Consider the following 22,351-nt stretch of genomic DNA (forward strand, 5'->3'; position numbering starts at 1 on the left):
ATAAACATGAAAAGTTTTTTCAATTGAAAGTAAGGAGAGGCATTAACACTTAAAACGAACAGAGATTATTACGCATATGAGGGGTTCTAAAAATACTTTAGCATAAAGAGCGAGGTATTTAGGAGGAGATAAATACTTCGCTCTTTATGCTAAAATTTTTTAAAGTAATTTCAACTATTTATTCTACGGCCTTTCTGATTCAGGGGTCATTCTTAAAGAATTGGGACAAAACAAGATTTAGTTTGAAGAGCGAGGTATTAACGAGGGGACCAATCCCCTCATATATATAATCAAAAATATAAGAATATAAAAGTTTGTTACGTAAGTTAATTCTTAAGTTGCGTATATTTTTTACTAATAAAAACGTTCGTTAAAAATTAAAAGATCTAGTTGCCTTTTTAAGTAACCGAAAAATTGGAGGGCAACTAGGCCTCCTTCCCCACCCCTTATTTCTCAAAATCGTCTGATCAAAACTAAGAGAAAGCCATTTAGCCAAAAAAAAGAATTAATATGCAAATTTCATTTTTATAATTTACGTACGGAGAGCCAAAATCAGACATGCATTAATTCAAAAACTTTCAGAAATTAAATAAAAAACAAGTATTTTGAAATGAAAGTAAGGGGTGACATGAAAACTTAAAACGAACAGAAATTACTCCGTATATGAAAGGGGCTTTTCCTACTCGACACCCCACTCCTTGCGCTAAAGTTTGATTCTTTCTCGCAACTCTACTTTTTAAAACAATAAAAAACTTTAGCGTAAAGAGTGGGGTGTCGAGGAGGAAAAGCCCCTTTCATATACGGAGTAATTTCTGTTCGTTTTAAGTCTTAATGTCGCTCCTTACTTTCATTTCAAAAAACTTGCCTTTTTTATTTAATATTATTTGAGATCAATGAGAATGCTATTTATCTCTGACTAGAACGTTTCTTTTAATTTGTCTAATATTGCAGGACGTAGCTGTCTCATTATTTGGTCTGTATAGAACACATATTGAAATAACTTAAATATTATGGAAAGCCCTGATTAAGCGATAGCATCTTAAGGACTGCCCCTTGAGACTCGACACCTAGTAAAACGTCCACTCACAACGTGCACCTTTATACCCCCTATCTTTCGAAAGATTCCCTCTATAATAATTTTTCATAACGTGCACCTTTATACCCCCTATCTTTCGAAAGACTCCCTCTATAATAATTTTTGACGATAGACCCCCTCATAAAGCCAATAAAATTTCAGCCAGTACGTTTTTCAATTCTTTTCCATTCTCTTAATTCAAGGTCTGATATCGATTTTAAGAAATCTCTATTTTAATTATTATGATATGTTCTCTCATTCAGATATCCAAAAAGCTATTACTTTTGACGCTAATGGAGCTGAAGGCTCTCTAACTTTATCAGGGAGATAAATGATAAGGTGAGCGGGCGCATTCAGTCTCTTTACATTGTGTTCGAAAAAAGACTAAAAGAGACGTCCTTTAGTTTAGTAAAGTTCTCTGCCACTGTCCTATCACCTTTCTAATAGAGTCAGCGGAAACAATGTTGAGTGAACTGTTTGTATCTCTAAGATGATAATACAACCTAAGTTGAGCTGTGTTTATTTTATTGTGACGACTTGGATTTATCCTGTTTTCTCGTTTGTTGAGAATAGAATGAACACAGGTGAGCTAAAACTGAATCCTTTAGTATTGTTGATAATTTTGTTTTTGAGTACTTTAGCCATGTGGAGTTTTTAAGGGGGGTGAGATTCCTAAAAGAAGAAAAGGTTAAAAATAAAATAGTAAACGTTTCTAAAAGTTTGTATAAAATAGTCATTTTTTCCTTTTTTTTTACTAACTTTTCAAATTTGGGGCGTTTTCACAAAGAAAAGATTGCACGATTCTTCCTTTTTGTGTGTGAAATCATAGGGCTTATGAAGCATTTTTATTCGCAATTTAATTTAAAGTCAACTTATATTTTTTGGTAATTTTAATGTAAATCACAATCACATTGAAGAAGAACTTAATTTTATATTTCTAAAAATTCTCCCAAAGGAAATTTTGTTTATGCATAGCTGATGTTGCTGTTATTATTATTATTACTATTGTTATTGTTACTACTACTATTAGCCCCCTAAGGCCGACACAGTGGATATCATTCCTCCTTCAATTGGCCACAGTGAAAACTGTAATAGCTTTACAGTAAAGTAAAGCCGATGAAAATATAGAAAAGCAGGTATACTACTTCAAATAAGGAAGTGGAAAAATGTTTTAATAGTGATAAAGGTACGAATATTTTGGCTTCACGTCCAGAAACCCTTATCAACGGAAAAACTGAATTAAATTAAGCAGAACATATGAAGTAAAAAAAAAAAAAACGAAAATGTTTTGTAGATGTCTCAGTTTTGTGGAATTAGTTTTTAATAATGTTTGCACTTCAGAATTACACGTGGAAGTAAAGGGGTATTATTGTTCATATGGATAGAAATTTTGTGTTTTCTCGTTTGTTGAGAATAGAATTAACACAGGTGAGCTAAAACTGAATCCCTTCAGTATTGTTGCTAATTTTGTTTTTGAGTACTTTAGTCATACGGAGTTTTTAAGGGGGGGTGAGATTCCTAAAAAAAAGAAAAGATTAAAAATAAAATAGCAAACGTTTCTAAAAGTTTGTATAAAATAGTCATTTTTTCCCTTTTTTTTACTAATTTTTCAAAATTGGTCGTTTTCAAAAGGTCGTATTGGTCGAAAATTAAAAAACGAAATTTTGATACCAATAGATATATCAAAAGAATCGGATTTTTATGATGATTTTAAATATGTAAGTTTCATCAAATTTAGCCTTACTCATCAAAAGATACGAGCCTGAGAAAATTTGCATTGTTTTGGAAAATAGGGGGAAACTCCCCCTAAAAGTCATACGATCTTAACGAAAATCACACCATCGCATTCAACGTATCAGAGAACCCTGCTGTAGAAGTTTCAAGCTCCTATCTACAAAAATTTGGAACTTCGTATTTTTTGCCAGAAGACCGATTACGGGTGCGTGTTTATTTGTTTATTTGTTTGTTTGTCTGTTTTGTTTTTTCCCAGGGGTGATTGTATCGACAAAGTGGTCCTAGAATGTCGTGAGAGGGCTCATTCTAACGGAAATTAAAAGTTCTAGTGCCCTTTTTAAGTAACGAAAAAAATGGAGGGCACCTAGGCTCCCTCCCACGCTCATTTTTTTCCAAAAGTCAACGGATAAAAATTTTGAGATATCCATTTTGTTCAGTATAGTAGAAATCATAATAACTATGTCTTTGGGGCTCACTTACTCCCCCACAGTCCCCAGGGGAGGGGCTGCAATTTGCAAACATCGATCAGCGTTTACATACAGTAATGCTTATTTGGAAGTGTACAGACCTTTTCAGGATGATTTTTTGGTTGGGGGGGGGGGGTGAGGGGAGGGGGATACGTGGGAGTATCTTCCCTTGGAGGAATGTGTCAAGGATGAAGAGAAATTCCATGGTGGGAGCGCAGGATTTCCTAGCATTATTTAAAGAAAAACAATGAAAAAGAAATATGAAAAAGTTTCAACTGAAAGTAAGGACCAGCATTAAAACTTAAAATGAACAGATATTATTACGCATATGGGGGGTTCATCTCTTCCTAAATAGCTCTCCCTTTGCGCTAAAGTATTTTTAGTAATTTCAACTATTTATTCTAAAGCCTTTGTGATTCAGGGGTCAATCTTAATAAAAATATAAGTCAAGTCAAGTCAAGAAGTCATATAAATATTTTTTGTAGAAATCTTAATGTAGCTTTATATCTTCTCTGCGGTTGAAGCAATTGTGGCTTCTGAAGTAAGGTTCCTGATATTTAAATGCATTATTTATGCATATTTATGCATATGATATTTATGATATCTATGATATTTATGCATACGTTTAAATACACTAAAACATTGCATTTGTACAGAAAAAGAAATATTACTATTTCAAATATCACTATATGCTGAAAAAAAAGCTCGTGGTAGCAACTTCCCTGCCCCCTCCCCCTAGAAGTATCCTAGCGAGCTTAAGATACTCTGTCTTACCATTTTCACCTCTTTGTCGGTAGGTATGAGAATATTACATTTTATGCTACATAGAAAAAGATTATCGTATTGGTAATCGTATAAGATCGATTGGTAAAATTAAAATATGCATACGTTTAAATACACTAAAACATTGCATTTGTACAGAAAAAGAAATATCACTATTTCAAATATCACTATATGCTGAAAACAAAGCTCGTGGTAGCAACTTCCCTGCCCCTCCCCCTAGAAATATCCTGGCGAGCTTAAGATACACTGTCTTACCATTTTCACCTCTTTGTCGGTAGGTATGAGGATATTACATTTTATGCTACATAGAAAAAGATGGTAATCGTATAAGATCGATTGGTAAAATTAAACTTAATGAAATTGTTATATTTAGAATCAGTAAAAATCAAATTTCTTTCATGTATTAATTGTTATCCTTAATTGTTAATTATTATTTCTGGTTTTGGTTACTTTTCTGGGTTCTACTCTTTGATTTTGGTTAATTATTGTTAATTGTTATTCTTGGTTTTGTTACTTTTCTGGGTACTATTCTTTGCCTTGGATAGAGTTTCGGTTGCTATTGGGTCGTGCCTCTTCTTACTTAAATGCGCTACCCTGTACTGTTTGATTAAATTTGATTATTGGATTAGACAGGCTCTACGATGCCGCTAATTTTAAGTCAGTCCTAAGACTCAAAACTCATAGTATAGAAGTCAAATCCTGATTAGAAAATCCACAAAATATTGTAAAATAACTTCTTTTTTTACTCTCTGGGCTGCTTCATTTGGCTCCTTACCCTTAGAAGAAAGAAATGTAGTAGCATTCCTCACTTTTATTAAGTTTAATCAGGCCAAAGTATAAAAAAAAGTCTGTCCTATGCTTCCCAGGTAAAAAGTAAGTTTCAGTTCTATTCGTTTATGTTTGTGAGTACTTATGCAATTTCACCGCAATATATATAATTTCTCGAGAGGAAAATACGCATCTATTTTTAAAACTTTGTTTCTGTAAAACAGAGAAATTAATTTTTCCGTTTCTATGTTCTTGCACCGTGAATCCTGTATGTGTGACCTAACGCATATCAAGTTGTTTTTTATGGAGTTGGTTCATTCCATTGATAAAAAAATGAGTTTTTTCAACTGAAAGTAAGGAGCAACATTAAAACTTAAAAAAAAAAAAAAATTATTACGTATATAAGGGGGTTACTCCTCCACAACAATCGCTCTTTACGCTAAAATTTTTAGTACTGAAAAAGCTTCCTTATTATTCTAATTAGACGAACAATGTTTTGGGAGTCGTTCTTAAATAACTGGGACAGAATTCAAGCTTCAGTGTATAGAGAGAGAGGTTGAGGGGGAGCAACGCCCCTAATATATGTAATAATTTCTGTTCAATTTAAGTTTTATTGTTGCTCCATATTTTCAGTTAAAAAAACTTGTTTTCCTTTATTTAATTTCTGATCTTTTAAGTAATGCTAGGAAATCTGGCTACACTTCCATGGATGAAAAATCCCTTCTTCCCACAGATTCATTATCTAGATAAATTCAATCCTGGTGAAAATTTATCGCGGACAATTGCCCTTAACACATCCACCCCTAGAACTGAGTCGGTAATGAGAAAGCAGGACAAAAGAAGAATTTCATATAGGAATTTTGGCAATTTCCCCTAGTGTAAAATTTTCCCTGAAAAATTTACCCCCTGGAAACTTCCCTCTCAATGGAAAATTACCTCTGTGGCAAATCCCATCAGCATGAAATTCACCCCCCCTTAAAATATATGTATACTTCCCAATAACAAATACTATACCTAAGCAATGTGCAAATTTTGTAACTTAAAGACCTTTCCCCACGGGTTGTGGGGATCATGGTATCTCCAAAGGCATAATTATTCAGCCTTTCAACTATTCTTAACAAAATGACTATCTCAAAATTTAGATCGGGCCATTTTGAGAAAAAAGGGCGTGGGAGGGGGTCTAGCTGCCCCCCAATTTTTCGGCTACTAAAAAATGGCACTCGAACCTTTAATTTCCGTTTGAATGAGTCCTCTCACGATATTCTAGGAACACTCCGTCAATACAATCACCCCTGGAAAAAATAAAAATAAACACACATCCGTGATTTTTCTTCTTGCTAAAAATACAAAATTATATATTTTTCAGAAAGGAGCTTGAAACCTCTACAGTAGGGTTCTCTGATACACTAAATGAGGTGTTTTGAATTTCATTATCAGTCTATTACGCTTAGAAGTCCCCCCCTTTTTTCAAAAATCAAGCAAATTTTCTGTTGGTCGTAACCTTTGATGGGTGAAACTAAACTTTATGAAAAATGCCTGTTTGAAACCAACACAAAAATTCGATTCTTCTGATATATTTAGTGGAATCAAAACTCCATTTTTTGAGTTTCGATTACTATTGAGTCGGGTCGCTCCTTACTTACAATTCGTTACGATGAAATATTTGATTAATTTCAGTCTTTGCTTCTCTTAATTCCCAATTTTTACTGAATCTTTATTTTCCCAATATTTTTAGGTTTTTGAATTCAGATCCCTCAAAGGCGTTTCCCAAACCTGCAATTCCTGAGCTCCGCCTAATGTGCTCCCTTAGAAATTGAAATAAACTTCTTGATTTGTTCAAGGGAAGAAATTAATATAAGATAATGGACCTTTGTTTGACTGGATCATTGTCTACCATGCTTTACTTTATTACTATTCAAATTACATAAGCATTTGTGGGGGGTTAATTCCCAACAATACAGGGTGACAAAATGTTTTTTTTTTAATCTAGGGGTATAATTTAGTTGTTTTTTAGATTATTTCTAAGGTGCTGTGAATATGTGTTTACTCTCATTAATTTCAGAATCTAGCAGCCTTTTTCCATAAAGTAACATTAAGGCTATTATTGATAGACAAAACAATAAAATGCAAATTTAAGGACTTTGAAATTGATGCACTATCAACATCTTCTAGGGAGCTCCGATTCTCGTTAATATTTTCTTGGCTGTTACATAACCCATCATTAGCGATTTGTTCTTGGGCTCCTTTTCCTTCGTTACTTTTCACTGGTTGAGGCCCGAAAGAATCCATTTGACGCTCTTGATCAACCTGGTCTTGTAAAAATATTTCTCTACTGATGTCGTCAGCATCTCCTGACACCTCAGAAATTGAGTTTTGAATTCTACAGCTTAACAGATTATCAGCCACTGTACCTGGATATTCCATGTTTTTGTTTCTTGGAATTTCATTGGAGATTGGAGATTCGTTGAAAATTCGTTGGAACTTAGTATTTGGTTCATAGTCTTGGTTAAATAGTGTTGGTTTCTCTTTGTCTTTAAACATCTCTTCAGTGGCGTTTACAATTTTAGCTTCTTGAGATTGTCTTCTTAAGGTTGGGCTGGAAGCAAAGTTTTTAGCCAAATTCTCTGAATGAAAAGTGTTTCCATTGCCGGGTCTAGATTTTGCTTTTCCACTAAATGACTCTTCCTCATTTTCCTGGACATCTACTTGGGAGTCCTCTGTTTCAGTCTGAAATTCAGTCATACATTGGTATAGCTCTTCCTCTCTTGACACCATTGCGTTTATATAGTATTACTAGCTATATAATGACTATTATCTGTGATAATAGTCATTATCACAATTAAATGATACGGTATGCCCCGTTCATATACGGAATAATTTCTGTTCGTTTTAAGTTTTAATGTTGCTCCTTACTTTCAGTTAAAAAAAAAACTTGTTTTTATATACTTAAGTGCAATCTTAATCCAGAGGTCGAATTATGTACTAAAGAGCTCAATTGTTATTAAGAAGCTTGATTATTTAATCACCGTCCCACCCGAGTGGTTAGTGTACTAGATTTGAGACCCTTTGTATGTGAGGACGGGGGTTCGAGTCCTGCTGTCGTTGGTTATTTGGTTTGAACGGGAGTCAGTAGCGTGACAGCCAGAGTCAAAACAGCTCTAAATGAGTACCTGAAAAAAAATCTGGGAAAGTTAAACAGGAAGGGTGTTTGAAAACACAGGATTACTGGACCCCAGCCTCCCATTGCACTCCCTGGCTAAAGGACAATAAAATACAGATTAGCACCAACGGTAGGGATTGTAAAATCCAATATCCTATTCTTTACCTTTGATTATTAAATGGGAAATAATCGTTTTTTACGAAACAGGAAGATATCATGCGAATGAAATCACATTTTAAAGGTAGCTTTCAATTTGTTTCTTCACGCGCCACTTTTTAACTAGTCTTACTTGGTCAAGATAGTCAGACATGGTCTTTTAAGAAATTCTATAACAAAAATGGACTTGGTTCACATGGTAAATCATATACGGCATGGGTTTTTAAATTCTACCTTCGAAATAATAACAGTCACGCAAATCCAAGCATAGTTTTTGGTTAATAATGACATGGCTCTTGGAAAAGATTTACTATGACTGATATGACTAGCTATGAAAAACTAGCTAATTTTAACTGGGCAGGATTTCGACTCATGTTGATAGAAGAGTTTTGCCAAGTGTGGAAAATCGTGTTGTGACCAAGATGGGCCAAGGATTGCACAAAGCGTCCATTCAACTGGATGGACGTTTTCTACGAAACAGGAAGATATCATGCGAATGAAATCACACTTTAAAGGTAGCTATCAATTTGTTTCTTTACGCAACGCTTTGTAACTAGTCTTACTCGGTCAAGATAGTCAGACATGGTCTTTAAGAAATTCTATAACAAAAATGGACTTGGTTCACATGGTAAATCATATACGGCATGGGTTTTTAAATTCTACCTTCGAAATAATAACAGTCACCCAAATCCAAGCATAGTTTTTGGTTAATAATGTCATAGCTCTTGAGAAAGACTTACTATGACCGATATGACTAGCTATGAAAAACTAGCTATATTTTAACTGAGCAGGATTTCGACTCATGTTGATAGAAGAGTTTTGCCAAGTGAGGAAAATCGTGTTGTGACTAAGATAGGCCAAGAATTGGAAAAAGCGTCCATTCAACTGGAAGCCCCAGGAACTTCTTATTGTCTGTGTCTAAGCTGGCCTAAGCACTTTGTGTAAACTTCAGAAGATGTGTTTGTCCCCATCCTGCACTGGTTCTGGGAATGTTGCTGTTCCTTACGCTATAGTAATTTCGGTGATTTGAATAAAATGAAAATTGCAACTTGGAAGGTTACGACGTTGAAAAACATTTATCTTAATGACATTTTGATTGATGAATTTAGACGATTTGAACTGAACTTATTAGGAAATTTCGAAGATCATATCCCAGGAATAGGAAACAAGAAATTAGGTGATACTAGCTGTTGGGGTGGCGCTTCGCGCCACCCCAACACCTAGTTGGTGGGGCGCTTCGCACCCCCCAAGCCCCCCCGCGCGCATAAGTTGTTACGCGCCATATTAGTTACGCGCCATTGTAGTTGTGTCCCTGTGTCCCACCTGTGAATATATATATATATATATATATATATATATATATATATATATATATATATATAATATATATATATATATATATATATATATATATATATATATTCGGCTACAAAATAAACTTCTACCTCCTAAAGTACGGACTAATTGTTACTCCAACTCATTTGTGCCTTTCTTCACATCAATTTCAATGCTGAGTCGTAGTGTGTAATTTATGTCTAAATGTATGATTTTGTAAAAACTCTCTCTCTCTCTCTCTCTCTCTCTCTCCTCTCCTCTCGTCTCTCTCTCTCTCTCTCTCTTCTCTCTCTCTCTCTCTCTCTCTCTCTCTCTCTCTCTCTCTCTCTCTCTCTCTCTCTCTCTCTCTCTCTCTCTCTCTCCTCTCTCTCTCTCTCTCTCTCTCTCTCTCTCTCTATCTCTCTCTCTCTCAGAATCTAGGTTAATGAGGAATTTGAGAATCTAGGAAATGAGGTAAATTGCTAGTTTTATATTAAATCAGTTAAGCAAGGTTGAGTTCTATTCCCATTTATATGGCTCATTTTTAAGGACTTTGTCTTAACATGTACAGCAAAGGCGGTGGGAGAATACTGAATCTAATAGGTAAGTAAAACTCTCCTGGACTTAGATTATACAGATTTAAGCATCCCACATGAAAATGCTAGCAAAATAAGCTTCTAGAGGTTTTGCGAATTCAGGAAGCAAGAACAGGTTTGAAAATAATGTTAAGAAGACTGAAAAGGTGAAAAGGGGTTCTGGGCAATGGAAAAACCTATCAAGTGAACTGCTTCACATACCTAGGTAGTAATATTAATAAGGACAATGGGTGTAATATTAAAAGTAAAATAGCGAAGGCCCAGGGTATATTTTTACATTTCAAAAAGAGTTTTGAAAAAAAAGGAAGATAAGTCAGTGAACCAAGTTCAGAACATTGGAAGCTTCGGTGATACCAGTGATCAAGTATGGTTCTGAAGCGTGGGTGTTTCAGAAAACAGAGGAGGATTTGCTAAAGGTTTTCTAGAGAAATTGTTGACTGTCCGTATCTTACATTAAATACTGTAAGACTGACTGACCTTATCTCAAACGGTAAGCGATACAAAAAAAGTGACGCAATCTCGCCTTTTAGGGCTATAATGAGAGAAAGGCCAAGATGGCTAGGACACCTTCTACTTTTGTCAGCTTTTTTCCACTTTTGTTCTACTTTTGAGGATGTCGTAACGCAAGATTGAAGGGAAACGGGTATTTCTTAGGAGGGTGTAAAGAGAGAAACTTTAAAAAGATTGAGATAGAGGAGGAGCGTGCGCGGCGTGTTTATGCAGCTGGGTGCTGTAGCGAGTTGTCAGTAATAGTTTTTATCTTTGATGTCTTGGTAGACGATTTTTTTCCGCTCTTTGTTAGCTAGGCCAAGGTTTTCAGTGCAAAGTCCACATATAAAAGAAGGAAATTTACTTTAACAGTCATGAAGCAGCCCAGTACTCTAAATTTGTTCAGCATATTAAGAATAATTGCTTTATACACAGGATTCTTGTAACCCAGGAATTCAATGATGACATTTTCGACTGCAACCCAAGCATCTTTTCCCGTCATTGTCACGCTAGTTTTAAAGTCAATATCTTTCGTAAGCTCATGAACCAACGAAAGTCTGTTGTTTCAGCTAGGTTTTAAACGTATCTGGAAAATAGCTAGCACACGCATTTTAGACAATCGCCATCTAGAAAAGTGACTTCGACTAAGTTCTTCATTTTACCTAGTTCAAGTTACAGAGGTGTAGCAGTGATTTTTCTTGAATTTAATAAGCTGAGTCATATACTTTTCTAGGTAATCGGTCTAAGACTTGTCTTTTCGGCCCTATTTTGGGCTCAACGTTGACACTAACCACGACTGTCTTAGAAATAAGATAAAGAAACTTGGTACATTAGCTATATTCACAAAGAAGATCAAGATAGCCGTGAAATCACTGCAAATTAAATTCACACATAGTTGGCATTTCTGACAACTGAGTGTTAAATTGCCGCAGGTGAAAACTGGCTTGTGTGATGAAAAACACAGCCTTAATCCTTGTTTTCAATGAACCTGTAAATAGCCTCCTTTCAACTCTGTCATAGGAGGTGATATTGAATTTGCTCATCAACCCAGAAACATGAAACCAAACATCAGAGTCGCCTTTTCCCTAAAGTGTTGAACAACTCACATTTCTCAATCTTTATTAAGATTGAGAAAAAAGAGCTACCTTAAAAGAGGTGGTGGTTTTAGGTAGGACAGCCCCCCCTCCAGTTTTTCAACATCTAACATTAAAGCCCTTTTATATTTTTACACTCCTGTGGTGTAAAATATAAATTCTAGCTTTCAAAACCCTCTACCACAAAAAGACGAAGGAAAAAAGTCAACAGATTCTAGCCTACGAATCTATTAAAAGAAAGACGATAAAAAGTCATTAAAATCCCATTTTGCGAATCAAGCGATCCAAGGAAAAGGAGAATAAAAACTCATGAAAATTCTAGCTTACAAATCCCTAAATCAAACAAAGAATCCATTTCTCATAAAAAAAAAGAAAGGAAAAATATATCAGCAGGGTTTAGCATGCGAATTTATCCATAAAAAGAAAGAACATAAAGAGGTCACCAAAATGCTAGGCAACAAAGTTGTCATTAAAAATAAGAAAAAAAAGAGAGAAAATCATGAAAATCCCGCTACTACTTAACGAAAAGCTAAATATTCTCAAATGGTATAGTATGCAGTGACGGCAATTCAAGAAAATTTGTCGGGTGTGGGGGAGAAGTAAAATTTTCAAAATAAATGGGGAAAGAGGGCGATTTTTTCACCTTATCGATTTCAAATATAAAAAATTCAAATCTGGAGAGGGTGGCAGAAATTTCTGTTGGGGGGGCAAACCAACCTACTATCCAAGTGCTGGTAAGAACTGGTCACAAGAACAACATTTAAAGTGATGGGAGTCATCATGGGGGATTAAAATCAAAATTGCTAAAGTTATGCAAAATCTAGAATAGGGGGGGGGGAGGAAAAACATATGGAGGAGCAAACCATTTTACCACCCAGATGGCACCACTGATAGGATGGGGTCACAAGGAAACATTTAAAATGAATGAAAGCATCATGGAAAATTAAAAATCAAACTTTCAATAGAGAAAACCAAAGGAGGAGCTTCTAAAGCTATGTTAGTTTTATATGACCTTTGGTGTACAAGTTTGGTGTTGTTATTCAACTCAGTGGCCACAGGGCTTGCGCAAAAAATCTTTGCCTACTAACTCATTAATAGTAGCCATAGTTTTGACTTGTACGGTATCCTTTTAATAATCCGACATTTAAAAATCAGTGTTGCCAACGCTTTGAAATAAACTGCACTAGTTTCCCGACTATAATTGTACCGCAAGTGATACATATATACCTACTGAACCGTAGTTTAAAATTTTGCCATAACAAGAAGAATATTTTCGACAAATTAAAACTTGAACAGACACTTCCGGCTGTGAACGCTGTTTTAACCAATGAAGAAATAGTTGAATGATATAATAGGACACTGAGTATGTTGGGAATACCAAGAAACAGGATGAAGATGTAAATTCCTGTGCTGGCATTTGTGACGATTCCTTGTCAACTGCTGCTACGTTTTTACTTTGGTCTCAGGAGTATAGTTTTGACATAGAAACTGTTCTGAGTCCAAAGAAGCTTAGAAAAAAAATCACAGCACCTGCTCTTCAAAACAGCACAACAAAGAGCACTTTTACATTCTTTCAAGTGAGCTAAGACTGTTTTTTTTTAACAACCTTTATTTGCACTAACCAAAATGTTACCTGTATAAAATAAGTATGCACAAATAAATATCATTTTACAATTACTATGATCAGAATTTATTATTTATTTATTTTTCATTGTTTAAGTCATACCCTGGGTAATCTGGAAAGTTTTATAAACGGATAGACTGTTGAACCAGCGTCTGTCAGATTACCAGGATTGAACTGTAGGTATGTTTTCTTTTCCTTCTTCCGGTCTCTCCCAGTTTTTCATGTTGCTGTTTTTTTTTTGTTTTTTTTTTAGATGCTTAAATGATTAAAGCCCTACCTCTCAAGTTGTTCATTTATTGAAGCATTATAGAAACCAGTTTTGTTTCGTTGGTTCCTTTCAGCGTAGCTTGAGACAAGACAAATTGCAAATTAGGGGTGGGATGGAGGTAAAGTAATTTGACAGTGTGAAGTTAGAAAACAATTCTTACTACATAATATGCAGCATAACAATACGTTATGCATTAGGCATGTAAACCCACTATACTTGAACCCCCACCCCCCTAATATGCAAATATATAGCCCAAATCTGTTTCTAAAATATTATATTTTTATCTGACTTTTGTATATTCCATTAGGATTGAGTGTCAGAGAAACATTAGTAGAACATTAGGTAGGGCGTATATCATACGAGTATCTTTTTTATGCTAAATGCTGAACTTCGCCAAAATATTTACTTTTACTTTAATCTAAAAGTTTAATGATAATTTGTTTAGCATTGTATTCCTTTTTCATGTTTGTTATTATGTGTGGCCGCTATTTGGTCCCAAAAATTACTTATTATTTCATGAAAAACAATGCATATTTCTTATATGCAGCATAGGTACATTCATACTCATAATACCCTTTCTTTTGCTTTCCTGTCTACAAATCAACACTTTATGACACTATAGTGTTGACAACACTATATTCACATTAGTTTTCGTTAACGTCACCCCTTCAAGTTAGAAATGTTTTCGTAAACCTCCCTTTTGGACTCCCTTTTGGACTTTACTTACAATAGACCAGCTTACTACGTCGAACTCTGCCAAAGTTCATTAAGCCTATAAATGAAAAGATAAAAACAACTTATGAAACTCATATAATGCTACCAAGGTAACCACAAAGTAGTCTTACAATTTCTGAAATGTTGGAACTTTATTTGGAAACAACATTTGTGCCACAGGGAAACAGAATTTATTTATAAAGATGATATTACTCAAAACTTCTCGTTTTTGGCTTATCAAAGTACTTTTTTTTGGCTTATTTGGGGTGATTTAGTAAAGAACAATGCTACATGCATAAAAGGCAATCAGGTTTTGCGTTCTTCTTATAGGTGGCGCCAATAGTCATATTCAGCAGAGGGTAAGGCAAGATTGTGATGTTTGACTTCCTTTAGATACTAAATTGATGTTAAACTAAACAGAAACATACCAGTTATACCCATGATGTCTGAAAGGGTATATTAGCAACATCTTAGAAGCGGCTTAGGGTATAAAGGTGAAACTTTCACGGGATTATGTGGGGAAAGTTGAACTATCAAAAGGAACTCTGAGCATGCTGCAAAAAAAAAAAAAAAAAAAAAAGGAAGACAAGTTGTATGACATAGTCACGTAGACAAAATAGAAAATCCAAGACTGTGCCCACTCCTGGAAAAATTGCGGCGTGTTTATTATTTCACTGGCTCTATATTACTTTTTTTTTTCAAACATAGTCAACCCCCTTCCACTTCTGGATTGTAAAATTTTAGAATTTTCAGAGTTTGATGCCAAAGGTCTTCATCATACGCTTTTTGACATACGCTAAGAGTGTGATTGGGTCGCAAAAACCCGTCACAAAATAACACCAATAGAATTAAAGTACACTTTTTAACACAAAATCGTAGTGGCAATCTCTCTTTTGCTCTTTGGATTTAATTTAGCGCTTTTATAATGTTTTTGTTTGTGACAAAAATTATATTTTGATACTGATATGACCATTGCAGATACCTTTGATGGTTGGAAGGTATGAAAATTGGCGTGTTTTTATTTTTATTTTATTTATTCTTTCCTTTACTAACATCTGCAACAAGACTAGAACTTAGAAGACTTGTTTGTTGCTGTTGTTGAGCTACAGATGAATATGAACGATCATTTAGCGGAGTTCATATTGTTGGATGCTGATATCATTTTTAATCTGACTCAATTTTTTTCACTTAAGGCACCTTAATGGGCGATACAGTTGAAAAGATCATATATAAATATAAAATCATATAAAGATCATATAAAATCAAATTGAAATTTTTAGTTTTGAATGTTGAACGTAATTAACCGTTTTTAGTTAACTTCATGTAATTACGTTAAAGGAAATTCAGTATTCAAAGATGATCAAATACCTGCTTATAGACAGGTAATAGTTGTTATGAAGGAGACTTCATCGGTTGTTTTTGTAGCTTATTTTTATTTGTTGTTGTTGTATAAAGTTGTTGATAACACTTGATCTCGCGATAAAATATTACACTTGAAAATTCATTTACTAAAGACTAAAGGTGATGAAATAAAAATACTTAAAAGGAAACTTTTTCAAGTAACACCTTTTTTCTAAATGTACTAAAGATAAAACAAAAAGTTCATAACAGCTAAAATTTTTTCAGTAGGAGTTAAGCTAAATTAGTAGTTATTGGTATTTAAATAGCTTAAATAAATAATAAATAGCTGCAACTACTAATACTGCTGCTATTTTTAGCTAAAAGCGTGCTTCTAGTACTGCTTCTAGTACTACTGCTGCTTATGTTACTGCTTTTACTAATGCTCTGCTAATATTCCTTCTGCTACTACTATTATCACTAAGGCTGAGGTGAAGGTGAAAATTTCAAAAAATATTGATTGGAAAGCTCAACAAAAATTAAAAAAAACACTGTGTGTATACAACTTGTCAAAAGGGCGTTTCAGCAATATCTTAGAATTAGCTTGCAGTATGAAGTGGGAAATGCTGAACGAACCGAAAGACAATAATTGCATGCTATTATTTCTAATTCAGCTGCTACTAATACTACTGCTATTATTGTTAGAAATATTATTTCTACTGCTATTACTAATATTGTTATATTTAATGGATGTTGAGATAAAATACTGTCGAAAGGACCAAGGTTGATGCTAGTTAAACTGCTTGGTGTGCAGTTGAACAGTGACCTAAAATGGAACTCCCACACTTTTCACTTATTCAAATATGTTAATTTTCTCCTTAAATTTTCTCCCTTCCCCTTCAAAGAAAATCCCCCATTCTTTCCTAATAAAAGCCTTAATGCTCATAGAGCTCCAAATACCCAACTTGACTTGTGTTCCCAAATATTGACCATGAGGTGGAAAAACTCTTTTGTTCCCTATTTTGTTTCACATTTTAATAATTGATTTAACTTTATAATTATGTTTATTCCTTAACATTTTTTTTATCATTGTAATTGTTCTGAAGTGCTTATGCTAGCTTGTGTACTATTTTAGCCAATAAATCATATTCTATTCTATTCTAATAGTAAGGCCAATTGTATTAGATGAAATTTTTGGGTAATATTTAGGGGAATTTCAACTAAATCAAAACACACCATTTCATGTAGGTTGCCTAAAGGCCATATAAGCAACATCTTAGGATAGGCTTACATTATTAGGCTGAAACTTTCAGGGCATGTTAAGGGGGATTTTGAACTAACCAGAATTATGTCGATGCAGCCACTTTTGCTATTATTACTACCACTATTGCTGCTACTTTTACAGAGGCTAAGGGTATTAAGATGAAAATTTCAAAAATATTTAGGGGATCTCGAACTATACTCTTTGTGCACCAAAGCCCATTAATTTTGTGCATTCAGGTTACCAAAAAGATTTAGGAGTATTTTCACAAGAATAGCTTAGAGTGTTAAGCTAAAACTTCCAGGTCGTGTTGAGAGGGATGTTGGACTAGAAATGGATTTTTCAGGTGTTGTCCAAGGGGTATTAAACTAAATAAAAGCAAACTCTGTGCATAGAGGTTGTAAAAAAGGGCACAATGGGCGTAGTTAGCATCTTGTCTGGGGGAACGCAGCCGATTCTTTGATGGGGAGGGGGTATTATAAATACTTCCCAAGGTCCTTTGAATATAAGTCCTTAGAAACTAGTTATTCTAAATGTCACTAAAATTCGGCCTTTAGCATTTTCCATGTTGTACTTGTCCCGCAATAATATAATATAGTTCACTTACCATCCTACTTCTAATTACGATTAGATAACAGCTTCTTGATCTAAGAACTCAATTCAAAAGTATAAAGTTGGAAAATATTAAATATCAAAACGTGTTAAGGCTACCTGTTAAGGCAAATGCCTTCCAGAGGCATTTGCTTAATCTATGTAGGAAAGTAATTAATTAATATAATTGTAATTATTAGACTAAAACAGTGGCAAATTCAAAGAGGGTCAGGAACTAAAGAACAAAATAATCTAAATATAAAAACTGTGGGGATTTCTTGTGGATTATAAAAGCTCTGCCATATGGCAATGTATGTTTTTAAAATGTCTGGCCTTGATTAATACTTTTACCAGAAATATCAGACTGAACCAAGGTTTATGGTGCTTAATTTGAAGGCCTTTCTCTGGAGGCCCACGCCTAATTACGAATACTAGAAAAGCCGCAAACTCAAGATGTATTCTCTTAGTATTTGTCTGTCTTTTGGCAGCTTCTGAGACGTGCCATCTTCACTGGTTTCTGTTAGAATTTTTTTATCCCGCGGGATGGTAAATTCCCACGCTTAGCCACAATACCTGGGGTAGGTTCAGCATGCGGTGCCATGGTGCCTGAAAGTGAGTTATGCTTTAAAAGCTGCGTAGAGAGCATATTTTGAGGTTGAAGGCTAGCTCAAAACACAAAAAAATGATTGATTATGGCGTTGCCTAACCCTGTCAGACTTGTAGGTGAACTTAAATTCTATTTTCTCCTTTTAAATTTTATTTGAAATAAAATATTAGAAGCAAAGCAGAGGAGAAAAGAAGGTATGGTCTTTCTGTCTTGGTCGATGAAAAGTCAGTCGAACTCTCTGGAAGTATCATGGGTGTCCATAGAGAAACGCTGCAAAGTTGCACGAAAAAAGTTGAGAAGCTGAAGATACATATTTACGATAAATATTTACAGAGAAACAAGAAAAAGTGACTGAAAACTTACTCAAAAATGATAACTGATTTGCATTTCGACTTTAATCCCCTGGAAGCACGTAAATTTGAATATGCTTATGACATTATTAGGAGTATAAAAGTACCTTTGAAAAATTTTTAATTTTTGTGCGAAAAATTGTAAATTTTAATAGGCGGAAATGCAAAGGTAGTGGAGACTGTCGTGGAATTGTAGATAAAGATAGGTAACATGGTGTTACGAATTGCCTTAGAACTCTACCAGAAACAACGCCCGAAGGTACAAGCTTATGACGGGTAACTGATTTCAACAGTCCCTGTGCAGGAGCTTTCTTCGACAATCTGGAGTGAGACTTAGATAAAAAAAAAATGTTCAGACCACAAGGCATTTTGAATCTTGACGAATTGGGTCTGAAAAATATCCACAAGCTTGAATATCATTGCCCTGTGAGGCCAGAAGTAAGTAGGGAAGGTCAATTTAGCATAAAAAAAAATCAGTTGACCGGGATTTGTGCTAGTGTTAATGCATTGGGAACACAGTCCCTCTACTTATTTTTCCTCGGAAAACAGTCTCCCTAAATTTTAGTCAAGGGAGCTTTTTCGTGAACTATCATGATTGGCTCAGAAAATACTATTGGCCGGATCATTGCCTCCAATTTTTCGCTTTTCTTGCAGTATTTTATCGATCAATTCAAACCCTCGGAACAGTCACCTACACTTCTGATAATAGACAACTAGATCAGCCCCATGGAATTGCTTGATCTAGCTAAAATTAATGGTGATGCACTTATAACTCTCACTACCCATACTACTCACAAACTACAGGCTCTAATAAGAAGAGTCATGATCCTTTTAAGGCCTACTACAAGCAGGAAGCTGCAAGCTTTATGACTGCCCATAACATTGTAAAACTATATCAGTTTATAACATTGCTGAGCTGCAGGGGGAAGCACATCCAAGGGCTTTCCCTCTTGAGAATATGGTCAGTGGTTTCAGAACAAGAGGGATCTACCCCACGAACAGAGATGTCTTAAAGGATTATGAGTTCATCTCGTCTTTTGCCTCATACATAATGCCTAACACATCTAATCAAGCACTTACAAGGGAAGTTTCTATGCTCAGCGCAATATTGTGTAACATTTGGACTCCCTCTTTAACATAAACACTGAAACGGATGCAGCACCGGTTCTGTCTCTAAATGAGAACTAAAGGTCACCAGATGATTCGTTAAAGAGATCGTCCGTGCACATCCCTTTTCATAAGGCTCAAAACGTAAAATCAACAGGAAAAACCAAATATATGAAAAAGTCCGAAGTGCTCACTGACAAACCTTGTGAAAGAACGCACTACTGCTACATCTGATAAAAGCTGATGGAACCGATAAAAGCTGTGTCTGCCAAGAAGGCCTTATCCCTGGAAAGAAAAAAATGAAAGAAGTAAAAAGGCTAAAAAATAAAAAGGAATGTTTCTCATTACAAGAATTGCAGTTGTAGTGATGATTATGACGTAGATGAGCCTGTATAGGAAAACTCTTCAGAAACTCTTCAGACTCCAGTATGGACACTGAAGACGAGCATCTAACAGCAACTTCTAATTTGACACCGAGAAAGTCAAGGCTGGTGATTACGTTTGTTTGAGCTGAAGAGTAAGAAATGAAATCCTGTTCACCACATTATCATTATCAAAAAAGTAGCAACTGGAAAACTTAGGTCTACTTTCCTTAGGAGACTGGAATAATAGAATTTGCGCTAACAAACGAGATGGATAGTGTTTCAAAGACAGAAGTTGAAATGAAGCTGCAACCATTGACAGGTGGAATACCAAAATTAGCGGAACAGCTTACTTTTTGTGTTGATCAGTCAATTCATAATTTGAAATTGATGAGCTTTAGTTTTTTTAAACTTTGCTGAAATTGAATCGTAGTTTCTTGTACTGATCATATTCTTTCATAATTTATAGCCGAAAAACACGTTTTAATGTTTCCCCGGCCACTTTTCTATTTCTTTTGTCAGGTGGCCGAACGTAATCCAGAGATGGCCAAACCCATACTGAGGTTGCCCAGGTTCGGTACTTTAAACCACTTGCATAGAGAGCCTTTCAGTTTGAAAACTTGTAGAGTGTTATAATTGTCTTCTTCAAGGGTGGTATTGAATTATTTACCTTTGCTTTGGCATACTCAGCAAATTCTTACCGCTTAAATCAATTCCTTGAGAATTAAAAAATATTAAACCTGCCAATCGTGGGCCAGTCTCCTATCTGTATATCGGACCAAAAATCAATATTGAGAATCAAAACGTAAATATTGATATTGAAAAAAAATGATATTTGGAACTTACTGTTTATTTCCAGCTTTTTTAACCATCTACCATCGAACATCCAATACAAAAATTCCAACATACGAAAAGTTTACGTTAATATCAAATGCAACGTTAAAGTTCTTAAGGGGGGCAGCTGCCCTCCTCTGTCGTCCCTCCCTACGTCCATCAAAGGCACATAAGTAATATCTCAGGAATAGTCTAGTCTGTTAAGTCCAAATTTTTAGTGCATGTTAACGGGGGTGTTGAACTAACCAAGAAGTCACTATGTGCTTAATACTACTACTATTACAACTAATAAAACTGGTACAACTACTGCTAATTTTATTACAACCACAACTAATACGACTATTACTACTTCTATGGCTACGACTACTGCTAGTAGGTGTACTGAACCTAAAGGTCTTATGTTGAGAAATTGAAGGAATATTGAGGAGGATGTTGAACTAAATACAAACAAAGTATGTCGATGCATGTTATTAAATGGGTGGTCAACAAAATCAATTTAAATTTATCTCTTTTTTTATTTAATCAATTTAAAGCTATTAAGACCTTCAGGAATGAATTTCACTATATATTCTAAGCTGTCAATCCACATTCATTTGTGTATTTTTTCAGTAATCTTGGTTATGAAGACAATTTTTTTCTTCTTTTTCCATATTAGTAGAAATAAAAACGCACAGCTTGAAATAAGGACTGTTTTCCGCAAAATACAAATTATGATCTGGTCTTAGAAGTCACGAGGGGGGATGTCATCCTTACTAATATTATATTCTGCTCGTTTTGAGTTTGAATCTGTAATTTATTGTAATATCTGGTTTTTTTTTGTTTAATCTATTGATTGATGATAATTTATAGCAGTTTGATGACTTTATTTTTATATTTTAGTTTGAATTGTTTGGCTTTATTTCTGCTCAATTTTGGTTTAATACACTTCTTTACTTTTCTGTAAAAAAACAACATCTTTTTTGGAAAAAGCTTTGAAACTTGATTGAGTCAAAGAACGGGTTTTTCAAATGAAAGTATAGATGGCATTAAAACTCAATACAAACAGAAATTACCCCTGATACGAAGGTGGCTATTTCCCTCCTTATTTCTCTTCTATTTGCGCTAAATTTGGATCTTTTGTCCCAATGCTGCAAAAATAGTATTTAATTTGCATAAAAAAATTGTTTAAGCACTATCAGTGGTTATTAAAGAGTGGGGATTGAAGAGCTGTTCACCCAACTCATACGTTCGTTTTTAGTTTTAATGTTACTCTTTATATTCATTTAAAAAACTTATATTTCATTTAAAACATCAAAGATAACGTACAAGTTTTTTTTACGGAGACTCTAAATATGTAAATCCATTAACGTTAAAGTTACCCAGCGAAGAGTCACGAGCCCGAGAAAATTTGCCAGATTTCGGGAAAATAGGGAAGAAATATCCCAAAAAGGGCAAGTAAATTTAAGGAAAATTGCGCTATCAAAGTCAACAGGCTTAGTAACCTACTGTACAGGATTTCAAGCCCCCATCAAAAAATTAGCAAATTTATCAATTTTTTTTAAAGAGTATAGATTTATTTGCTTCTTTATTTTTTCCTTTTTTCGGGGGTGATCGTATCGACGGACGATCTGGCCACAACCTGGCTCAACTTTTAGCAATTTTGAGTTCGGGGCATTTATC

General features: G+C 34.7%; 1 protein-coding gene across 1 annotated transcript in view; it reads left to right on the forward strand.

Moving 5' to 3' along the window:
• Positions 1-1,468: 1,468 nt before the first annotated feature.
• Positions 1,469-22,351, forward strand: part of LOC136025156 (uncharacterized) — a 73,206-nt gene continuing 52,323 nt past the window's right edge. Inside the window, exon 1 of the mRNA XM_065700912.1 lies at positions 1,469-1,659. Coding sequence (XP_065556984.1) covers positions 1,566-1,659 — 94 coding nt within the window. The 5' untranslated portion in view covers positions 1,469-1,565. The remainder of the gene's footprint in view (positions 1,660-22,351) is intronic.

The sequence above is a fragment of the Artemia franciscana genome, chromosome 1, assembly GCF_032884065.1.
Source record: "Artemia franciscana chromosome 1, ASM3288406v1, whole genome shotgun sequence".
Taxonomy (NCBI): Eukaryota; Metazoa; Arthropoda; class Branchiopoda; order Anostraca; family Artemiidae; genus Artemia; species Artemia franciscana.